This window comes from Protomyctophum bolini, assembly GCF_963924005.1.
Source record: "Protomyctophum bolini genome assembly, chromosome: 3".
NCBI lineage: Eukaryota > Metazoa > Chordata > Actinopteri > Myctophiformes > Myctophidae > Protomyctophum > Protomyctophum bolini.
Genome location: NC_137864.1, coordinates 9,392,971 through 9,404,680, shown reverse-complemented (window position 1 = coordinate 9,404,680; position 11,710 = coordinate 9,392,971). Strand labels below are relative to the sequence as shown.

The following is an 11,710-nucleotide window of genomic DNA, read 5'->3' as shown; positions in this document are numbered from 1 at the left end:
ACGTAACCAATTTGAGTTTCAAACTTATAGGACACATTTAGAACCCGTTAGTGGATATCTGGAATGGGATTTATATAGACAACTCAGATGTTTCCATAACTTGGTTGAGGTCATTTGCACGCTCTGCTCATGCACAAGTAGGCCATTCATTGACAACTTGTGTGCAAAGCGCAAGTTGGCAGCTCGACAGAGTGCATTTCTACTAGTTAGTGCAGCCGGAAAAAACTACAGTTCTCAACAGGCCCACCTGTCCATTCAAACTCTAGATGGGCCTGCCCCAAAGTTATTAGTGCAGCCGTGCCCAGCAGCCGGTGAAAACTAGAGTTCTCAACAGGCCCGGAAATTAAGGCCTGGCCCTACCTGGGCCCTCATCAAACCCTGTACACTCAAGAGAATGTCCCCGCTACCTCCCTTAGTAGATCTTATACTGTATGAAGCTGACCTGTTCTGACATTCCATATGTTGATCTGACCTCATCAAACCCTGTACAGTCAAGACATGTTCCTTATATGGCCAGTACAGAATTAATTCCATGTTGATCTGACCCCCCATGCCAAAGAAAGAGCCAGCGCTCGCCCAGCAGTGACTGACAGTGACCATGCTCAGTTCAGGTGGTTGATTTGTTTCATTTGAAATGTGTTTATCCATCCAGTGTATTGGTGCACCAGGGCACAGCCCTTTCATTATCAAGTTTGTTGACACAGATCAAATGAAATGAGCATATCCAGATTCCAGTCTCTGTGTGATGTCCTGTCGACAGGTTTGAGAAACCCGAGAACCAGAGCAGAGATGTATCATCATCATGTCATATCATTACATGAAGCTTCCCCTAGACGTTATACAATTACACCCAAATTAACGTAGTATATAGTTTACGATTTTTGTGCTTATTTTTACTACAGTAAGTTAAATGTTTTATCAAACTGAATTTTCTATTGCCACAGACAACAGTTTCCTTCAAACCTCAACATTCTTGTTATGACGAGTTAAGTAGGCTCCTACAGGTCAAGCTGCTGTACGCCAGTCGCCATGTGGATAAATTGGTTATTTCAACGCTGAAAGGTTGAGATATTTCCTTTTATGACCAATGAGGTTAATCACTTTTAGTTGACCGGAGTGATCAGGACTCTCCTGTTTTCACTCACTAAAACATATTGTTAGGGCGCAGTCACACAGAACTTTGATTCTGCCTATGAGGGCGGATTTGTGGATTTCTGAAAGCAGAAGAAAAAAAAGGTACCTTTTTCTCTAACTCCTTAGAAAGGAGGTGAGAGAGAGAGAGAGAGAGAGAGAGAGAGAGAGAGAGAGAGAGAGAGAGAGGGAGAGCGAGAGAGAGAGATAGGCCAGTCAATGATAGAATCATGATAGTCAGATCAGTAATATCGGTACTAAAGAGGAAATAATAGGAAACATCTGAGTCCGAACCACACAAGTAAGACTCGAAGACCTAATAGACTCAACTGACTCAACACTGTTCCAACATTGGTTACTCGGGCAACCAATAATCTGCTGTATTTTAAATGGACTCTCCTTTACATACCCTACACATTAATGTGATATGATATCCTATACATTCACATTGTTATCTATTTTCCATGTAGTAGTATTTTGAAACAGCTAAACAAATTCTTTCTTTTTCCTTATTCCAGGCTTTACAGACCTGTAAAATCCTGTCTTGCAAACATTCAAAACTCATTATGATGAAATCAAAGAGAGAAGGTAATATTGCATGGTGCTAACAAAGTAAACTAAAACTAAAAGGCTGCCATGGACATCCTTAAACTGAAAACAGCATCCTCTTTTGGGGCAGTAAGGAATTGCCATTGTTTATGAGCTGAGTAAATACTCTGGGGGAATGTATAAAAATGTAGATTACATAAACACTTGAGTCAGCAGTAAAAAGGGCTTCCCCTGCTATTCTAACTGTAAAGTCATTGCCAACCACACATAATGAGATGTCTTTTGTTTGTGCTAGTTTTGCCCTAGATAACCTCACTGAAGAAAACAGGTGTCAATTTAGTTCAAAAATAGTTTGTAAAAAGGGGTTAGGTTCAATTCATGTTTGGAGTGAAGGAAGCAGAGTACATCATCAAAAAGGTAATATTCTGCTGCAGCAAATTACACAAGAAAGTGTTATTAGCAGTAAAAGTATGTTGCTTTGTAGAATTAAATAAACTTGAAGACAAACGTACAGTATATTACCCTTGAACAGATACAGAACAATGTAGTAGTAATAATAGTAATTTACTATGCAAATACACAGCTTTGAAAAATGTAGTAGCTCATAGTTGAGTTGTAGGTAAAATGGACCACTGCAGTACTGCCAATTGCTGCAGTTTAAGCAGGCGGTTCATTCTGCTGTGTGCAGTCCACAGTGATTCAACTGTGTGCGCTAGCTGCTGCTGCACACTTGGCTATTGTGCACCAGGCTAAATGGGACCCGTCGTCGTTAACCAGGCTCATTGCACCCACTGACACCCCTCAGGTTATTTGACAATGTGCAAAATACACATAACATATGTGTAGCATATTCCCAGGACAAAGAGTTACAGTCCCCATGAGTCCTGAGACTGAACCGGTTTCTGTAGGATCTGTGTCCATCTTACACCAGTCAAATCAACGTGCCTATTTGTGAAGTGTGCTGCACACTATTGTCTGGGTGAACTTCACACATGGACTAATAAACCCCCTTTCTCTTCTTGCTCCCGCAATTCCCCCCTGCCTCCCACCTCTAGGGCTTCTTCAGCAGAGCGGGGGAAAGGCTACAGCTTCTACAGCTGTCACAGATGCTTTCCCCCTGCCATTGCCCGGCAACCAAGAACAAATAAAGCCAGCAAACAGGCCTGTCCCCCCCCCCATTGCGACATCATCACCACCTCCCACTCCTCAAAAAACTCACAACATCTAACTCGCTGTCCCCTGCCTAGTGCCCACTGACTCAATGTGTTTTGTTTTCACTTAAGCAAATTGGGGTTATGCCTTGAGAGAGAAGGCTGCTGCCATTAAACAAAAGGCCAACGCAGTTACGCAACCTCACACTGCCCTTTTAATGTTTTTTCCTTTTTTTTCCTAAGCTTGACATAATTAGAGAGGGCTAGTAAAAGGGTGGATGGGTGCAAAAGTGAGTTCTTTATTTTGCCCAGGCCTAATCTGTTGGTCTCTGTTGGGTTAGGCTGGGGCCGATTTCTAGCAGCAAGCACCCTGCATCTACACATGGCTGCTGACAGGGCCAGATGTTAAAACAAGCCGACACGCCACAACCTCAGGCTGATCTAGTAGTGAAGGTATAACAGATTCTACAATTGAGGTCACAGACAGTGCTCATACTGTATGTCGACCAACCAGGTGAACTTTAGTTGATTATCCATACTATGGAACAAAATGGCAAACTAAAGAGGGGACTCCCTCTTTAGTTTGCCTTGATTGCGTCTAAACAGTGGCGTAATTAGGCTTTATCAGCCATGGGTTCTTTGAATGAAAGGGACCGTATCACCCGCGTGTGCGGAAATCCGTTATTTGTCAGTAATTTGGACTATTTGGGACGGTTCTGGCACGGTTCTATAGTTACTTTGGCCAAATATATACCTACTACAAGCTCATTCATCAGCAGCATCACATGTGCTGCAGTGCAGAATGTGAAAGAAAACTTTCATATGTTGGTTACAGTCAGAGCACGGTAAATAGGAAGTTTTGGCCTAAAGTCTTGTGTATATTCCTTATGTCCAGGTTGGTGTGGTGTTGATATATTTTTCGCATAGGACGTACGGTTTTGAGGCAGTTTGAGGGGGCTCCCGACGGCCGGCCGGCGCTTTCTTCTTCCATCACTGACGGGAGGATGAAACGACGGCCGGCTGCCTGGGGGACCCGTGGGTTGACAAAACCTACCAACCCTATGCAAATTATGTGTCTAAACACTAACATTTCACTTCACTAAAAGTCTAAAACAATGCCTAAACCTAACCCTAACCTCACAAACACTATGCCTAACCCTAAAGGCCAGACCGCACCAATGCAACTAGTCGCAACAAACCATTTTAAGGCCAGTCCACACCAATGTAACTCCTTACAACTGCCATTGGGGATTCCAGGTAGTTACATTTAAGACTGGCCTTAACCTAAACCTCACAGAAACTATGCTTAATAAACATAACTTCAAGGCCCTACAACACAGCGAAAAGACTCTCCCAAACTAAGAGCTTTCATTTCTTGTAAAAAAATGAATAAAAATTCAAAACATTCTGCATGGTCTTGAAGGGAACGTTTAATCATATACTGCCACACACAGCCTGCATCAGGACTGAGGAAGTCAATGCTGACCTCTACTGGCAGATAGCTTATCAAATGTATTTTTGGCGATAGCTTTTGGTGTGTGTAACACAAATTTAGTCCTAACACAAACATTAAATGCCATTGAAAATGAATGGACACTGGGGGCACGGTAGTGCTGTTGCCTCACAGCTAGAAGGTCCTGGGTTCGATTCCCGCTGGGGACGCTGTGGGCGAGTTCTCTCCTCCATCAGTGACCATACCTGAGGTGGGGTTGGCGAAAGGGCCTTTCTGTGTGGAGTTTGCATGTTCTCCCCGTGTCCCCTAGGGTAGGTATCCTCACAAAAAACATGCAGTAATCCTGGTCTCTGAACTACCTCCCCCTGGCTAGCCGGGGCACCCAATGGAGGGGAAAGCAACTGGTCAGAATAACATGTTCCTTCCACGCGCTCCGTCCGGCCGGGGAGACTCCCCCGTCAGGTGAAAAGAAGCAGCTTGGCATAGAAGGAAGTCTACTGCCCTTTAGATTAAAAAAAGACAATTTTGAGTGTTTGCCACTCAGAAATGTCAATGTTTTGCATAACACAAATATTGAAGACGAATGTGAGGACGCAAATTCTGATTGGCCGGAATGAGATAATGTATGATGTACGATGATAAGAGCACCCCTCACTTCACACAGGTGTGATTTTTTGTTTTCTTTTTTGCTACACTTTAACTGCTCTACTGTGAATTACAGTTTGAGGGTAGCATACAGCCATAAAAGATGCTATGCAGCTTATCAGGCTGATTAAACAATTAGAGTTACATTACAGTCTAGATGGCCACGTTGTATAAAAGGTCAAAGGCCCAGTGTAACTAGTTTTGTGCAATAGCACCCTTTACCGGAGGCATGAGAATCTAGGGCAAAGATCATCATTCCTCACAGCTTATGGACGTAGAACACAAAAAAGGTGGCTTTGTGAAAACAAGGGCCATACTGAAGACTGTAAAGCAAAATGTGCAAAGCCGAAAAGAATGCCAATACAACTAATGGTTATCAAAGATCTCCTTCATTGTTTAATAGTAGACATTGTGCCACAAAAATGTCATGTCTGCAGCCACAATTCATGTGCCAAGGTTACGAATTCCAGCTATATATCATGTCATTCGTGTCACTTCTCTACAGAATTTGCAAATAAGTTCTTACATTTATGTATAAATATATACAGTTTCTAGATTATTCTGATAGCATGGATGGCGATAATTTTTTTCCCTGCTGTGCTGTTGGTTGAGAAATATTCACAGAGGAATACACATGACCGACATCGCGCCTCCTAATGTAGCACATGCTTACGTCGTATCATTTATGCCAGCAGAGCACACGCGTAACCTAATATATACAGAAATGATGACTAATACTATCATACAAGGTCAATCCTATGAGACATAAGAGATATTCAATATTGTGGGCATATAGGGGATATGCCAACAACACAGTGCACCAAAAGGCATAATATTTAAAAGTCCTGCCAACAAGGCACTGGCAATTGATCATTTTTTAAGGGGCAATGGGGGGTACCATTGTGAAATTGGACCACATGACATAAAAGGACATTTGTGAAGTTTTTCGCGGTCTTACAGTGTGCAATATTCACTCGCTTAACGACTGCATTCCAGATGCATTAAGAGAGCATGTAATCGGTTCTGCTAACATGCATGATGCTGGTTAAGCATGTGCTTCATTTGAAGTCCTTAACTAATTCATCTGAGGAGATTCAGGCTGAAGTCATGCTGTTACACACAGCAAAATAAAGAAAAAGACAACCATGTTTAGAAAAGTGACTCATCTACTAAACCTGAAGGAAGAGAAAATGAAGAAAAGCTGTATACTTGAGATTTCTCTTGATTAGTTAACATCACACTAGGCTGTTAAAAATTGCTGTATACATTTTGAGCCTTGTTTCCAGTATGTGTGTGTGTTTCAGTAAAGTATGCACAAAAATAGCCCAGTGGGTTCTGTGAATGTAGATGGGCTCACTATTGCTGATCCTGTCTGGAACAGTCTTTTTTTTGGGGGGGTGGGGGGGTGGGGGGGGGGGGGGGGGGGTGGCTGCACACACAATTACAACTGGACCCACTCAAAAGTCTTCCCTCAGTTCTTCTGTGTTTCATTCTCTCACTTTCTCTTTTCCTTTCTTACTGTTGGTTTCTCTATCCTTGTGGATCATGTATAACGTTTGAGATCGGTTGTTGGGCGGGTGGGGGGCGTGGAGTGTGGGGTTGCCTCAGCAGCAGCCGCCGGAAGAAGTGTTGACCGGCTTGCTCTGGATCTTGATGTTGGACTTCTCTGACGCGCCGGCCGTGGCTCCGGGCCCCATTCTCTTCTTGATCTCAGCCGCCATGGTCATGAAGGCTTGCTCCACATTGGTGGCGCTTTTGGCGCTGGTCTCCAAAAAGGGGATCCCCAAGTTGTCAGCAAATTCCTTATTAAAGAGAGGAAGGAGGGGATGCTGATCGAAATGTTTTAAAGCCAGAGTTATACTTTGTCGTGTTCCGGTGTCGCACAGCGAAAATGGCAGGCCACTGTGAGGCAATGGAGTGAATCTACAGAGAAAGTGTACAGGAAACTAGTGAAATATTAACCAACCCACTGATGTGGTGCCCACTTACCTTAGCTGTAGTATAATCCACAACTTTCTTTGTTGTAAGGTCACACTTGTTTCCTACTAACAGCTTGTTGACATTCTCGCTGGCGTAACGGTCGATCTCCTGTAGCCACTGTTTCACATTGTTGAACGACTCCTGAGTAAATAAAAAAGTGGTAAGACAATCATCTGTACAGTTGTATTGAACGTGCTTTCAACCAAACATTTAACAGCAATGTCCCTATGTCCTAACCTTTGTCCCTATGTCCTGATGTTTAGAGTACCAATAGGGGGTGCTGTTGCACCACTCGCTTCAGGGGATTAAGGGGATATTCACTTGAAGTCACAGCAACTATAGGTTTGTTTTTCTTTTAAGAACTTCATCTTCAAAATAGACGTCTAACTAAAGTTATATACTGAAGCACTCAGTTTTATGCTTGTATTAATTATAAATGTAAAAAAAGAAACCTAGAAAGATTACTGGTTGATGTCTGAAGGTTAGTTCAATTAAATGAATGCATTATTACAAATAGGGAATGGGTTTCTAGTGTACAAGTCAAACAGGATCAGAATCTAAGACAAATTACATCCACATTTTTGAGTAAGAAGTTACAATCAGGGAACGAGGACAGAGGAAGAAGCGCTGACCTGATCTGTGACATCATAAACTACAATAATGCCATGAGCTCCTCTGTAGTAACTAGATGTGATCGTCCTGAAGCGTTCCTGACCAGCCGTATCCCACTGTGAAACAAAAGTTCAAATGCAGAAAATGCAATCGCAAAATTACAAATAGAACAATTACAAGAAATGACAAGAAATTTCCAGAATCAACTTATTTTGTAAATATACGTCTGGTTTTCTTTGATTTAACTATAGGACCATTTCACTGTGTACTTACTATCTGAAGTTTGATGGTCTTTCCATCTAACTCTATGGTCCTGATCTTGAAGTCCACACCAATTGTACTAATATAGCTTTCTGTATACGTGTCATCCTACAGAGGAGAGAAAAAGAAACATAGTTCAGTGGTAGGCCTGGGCGGTATCAAGGTATTATGATATACCATAATCAATGGTTTTTCAATACCTTGATAAATTCAGACACTCCTGGATATGTAATCACTAAAATATTGCCACATAGCTTTATCTTGAGATTACTCCAATTACAGTATTATTAGCCAAATCCACCATCACTGTTCAATATCCGTCTGGTAACAAGTGTCATCGGGACCCCCAACCAAGATATGCTCAATCTATGGAAGAAGGGTGCTTATCTATTCATCCATAAGTATTTAAAACCAGCAAGAATTGTCCAAATAGGTCCGCATATGTGAAATATCAGAGAGGTAAAGTAGAACATGACCTATAGTTTCCCTGACCGGCAAGTGTCCCTGTCAACCCCTGACTTATTATGTGAAGTGGTAGATAATAATCTTGAGTACTTGAGTACTATCTGTCTGACATGGTAGATATGATATGTACAGGGAGGGTTATCAACTATCTGTTGTTGATGTAACCTTATAGCGCATTATGCAATAGTGACATTTCTACCATGATGCTTATTGCTTACATTACATACTAGTACTTACTGCAAACCGGAGAAGGAGACAAGACTTTCCAACACCAGAATCGCCAATCAGGAGCAGTTTGAATAAATAGTCACTGTAAAGATGGGAGTAAATACCTCAGGTTGGTGTTACACAGATATTCTGCAGTACTTCTGCTATATCATAAGCACTATAGTCACTAATTTGATTTTTATAAGCAGCTTCACATAACTCGTTTCTCTGTATGCATGTATGCGCGCGCGCACACACACACACACACACACACACACACACACACACACACTCTAGTCTTGACAGGTACAATGCTCAAGTGTAACTATAGCTCTGATCTATAGCCTTACTGCCGTTGCGACGGCATTAGAGCTATGGAACAGAGCTAAAGTGTAACCAACCTACACTCTCAGTCTGTAACACACTACCTTCAAGTTCAAATAAGTTATTACGTTTTCTTAATTAATATATATCAAAATGAAACAGTGGCATTCAATGTAGGGGACCACTAAACTATGTACGACTGTTAACTTTGATGTTGGCTGAAAAGTTGTACTACTGATTTTAGCTCTTCGCTGGGTGACATGGTAAATAAGAAACCCTGACACGTCCTTAGCCAGATAGTTTGATACCAAAATATAGCCAGTGCCACTTAATTCATTATAATAATAACACATGCTGGTCAAATAAGATATATGACGCTCACTCACTGTCATGACAGTGTACAGTGTACACAGTCACAGCCCTACCCAGCTAGCTAGCACAGGAGACAAAGCAGCTGATGTTCATTTTACAGTAAACTGATGCTAGCTCAACTGGCTAAAGGCTACCAAAATGCTAGCTGAGCTAAGCTGACAGCTCCTCAACCTGTCATCGTCACATACAATAAATGTGCCACTTACTATTCGGGATTCATCGTTGACTACACACGATAAACGGCAACAATTTTTTAGAGACAGCTATTTTCCTCGTAGAATAACCTTTAAAGCTCGTTGTGTAATCAAGAAAAGCTATCGTGTTCTTTATGTAGTTTTTTAGTTTTGGTCAGGAACTAGCTAAACTAGCTGTCGCGTCGCAGCCAGAACAGCATAATCGAATCAAATATGGCTGCCTGTCCTACCAGGAAATACCAACAAGACTTCTGGCTGGTGGGTATTGTAGTCCAGTGGTTATCAGTACAGTCAGAGCATTCAGATTGTACAGTACTGTATAAAGAAGTGGTTTTCAACCAGTGGTCCGTGGAACACCAGTGGTCCTTGAGGGGGTGCACGGTGCAGGTGGTCCCCAGCTAATAGATGGAGTTTTAAAAGTGTAAAATGAAATGAAATTTTACACTCTCATGAGTTGACTATTGTTTGTTATTAATGCTCTGTGGCTCAAATGCTGAATAATTAATGGGCCTTGGTATGAACCACTGGTATAAATTATTCACATTTAATTAAAATCAGATTATCACCACGGCATGTCATGATGTAGTTTTCGGTGGTCACCTTATCATCTATGAATTGGCCTTTAATAGGCTATCAAAATGTAGGCGAAAGTATACTCATGCAGAATATCCCATTCCCCAAGTTTTCAATACAAAATTTGTATCAAATTATTATTATAATAGCAGATCTAGACTACAGATTACGACTCACAATTTAATTGTCGCATTGTGGTGCATTTAGCTTGTAGTCAATTATGTGCCTAAATATTTAAAATTGGTTATTTATTGGTTATTGGTTCATTATTGCAGAAGTGTAAAACCAGTACCAGTATATCACCAGTAGGTGGCGAAGTATCACCAGGGGAACAGAGTCGTGGCCAAAAGAACCCTGAGTTCAGCATGTGAGTATATACACGTATATATACACACGTGAGTATATATACTCACATGCTGGTACTTTTGGCCAGGGGTGGTCAGGGGTGAGGTGGGTTCTGGGAGTGAGGCCAAGTAGTAGCCCGACCAGTTTATTTTGGGAAGTCTGGAGCCTTGTTTTAAGGGCCTTTTCAGTCAATATTGACCTCAGACCCTTCTTTAAACTTGTTTTTAATTCTGCCTTTGTTCTTTCCATTTCATAGGCATGCCCTGCTTCAGCTTCTTGTTACTGCACATTTGAGAAAATAGATTAGGCCTTGGTGTAAGCCCTCTATCTCTATAGCTTGTACACCCATGTCAAAATACTTTCTTAATGTCAACAAATAATCACAACCAGAGGGAGTTCATCAACCACATGCAACCCAGATTCAGCTCAATTTAAACAAGGGGTTACATCTATTTCGCTCCTATGCAGACAGTGAAGGGACTCTAGACCAAATGACAGACCAGTAGTCACCATATAGAAAAGCAAAACCATACGAAATACATCACGACAACCCCTAAAGAAAATCTGAGAATTTGACCTCGTTACAAGGAACCTTTTTGCCTGCTGTTTAAATGCCCTCAAATTTCTTGGCAAGTTGGGTTTAGTTTCCAGGCAGTTCACTGAGTTGCACCTAGCACCTACTGTAGCCTACTTTCCAAATACTACTTACTTTAAAAATTATACTTTCATTTTTTTAAATATAAATTTAATTTAAAATGTCTCTTTCTCTGCATTGGTTAACTTCCTGTCAACCTATCTGAAATAAAGGCAATAAGGCAACAACAACAAAAAATAGAGTGCCATGGCCTAACGCAGTATCAACTTGGGGGTTATTGATATTAAAAAGGTTCCACTGCTCTATTCACTATTCTTTAACTTTTATTACTATGAATATTGCACTGCGTTGGATTATGTCCCAGTCAGTGAATAACCACATGCAAAGTACTCAATTATTTACCCTGAGTAAAAGTATCAATATTGCAATATAGAAGTATACTGTACTGGCATCAAAATATACCAAAAGTAAAAGTTCTTATCACGCAGAATGTGATTTACACAAGTTTTCAAAATGCATAGAAAATATTTTATGTGACGCAAATTGTGAGCTTGTAGATAAATATAAATATAAAAAAGCCAAAGTGTAGGGCTGAAGTGGAGCAATGTTTTGTAATAAACAAAATCTATAAATTAACTATTAAATAAATGTTTTCAAATATAGCGCAAGTGACTTTACACCACTGACCACATGTGAATGAATCTTTCTAAACTCTGTCTTTCGAACAGTCCCAAGTGGTCAGTTTTTATAGCAGCTCTGTTAAACCTCAAAGATGGACACACCCCTGAAGTTAATGAAATGTTTTGTATGTGGAGATGTATCTGTATAACTTACCTGTGATTGAATATCACAG

At 41.1% G+C, this 11,710-nt stretch overlaps 1 protein-coding gene across 1 annotated transcript; it reads right to left on the bottom strand.

Moving 5' to 3' along the window:
- Positions 1-5,299: 5,299 nt before the first annotated feature.
- LOC308313204 (ras-related protein ORAB-1) lies at positions 5,300-9,536 on the bottom strand. Its single transcript, XM_080760187.1, has 6 exons — positions 9,357-9,536; positions 8,485-8,557; positions 7,795-7,890; positions 7,542-7,637; positions 6,919-7,050; positions 5,300-6,731 (listed from the first exon to the last, which is right to left on the bottom strand). The coding sequence occupies exons 1-6, from the start codon at positions 9,368-9,370 to the stop codon at positions 6,534-6,536; spliced, it is 609 nt and encodes a 202-aa protein (XP_080616313.1). The 5' UTR covers positions 9,371-9,536; the 3' UTR covers positions 5,300-6,533.
- Positions 9,537-11,710: the final 2,174 nt, after the last annotated feature.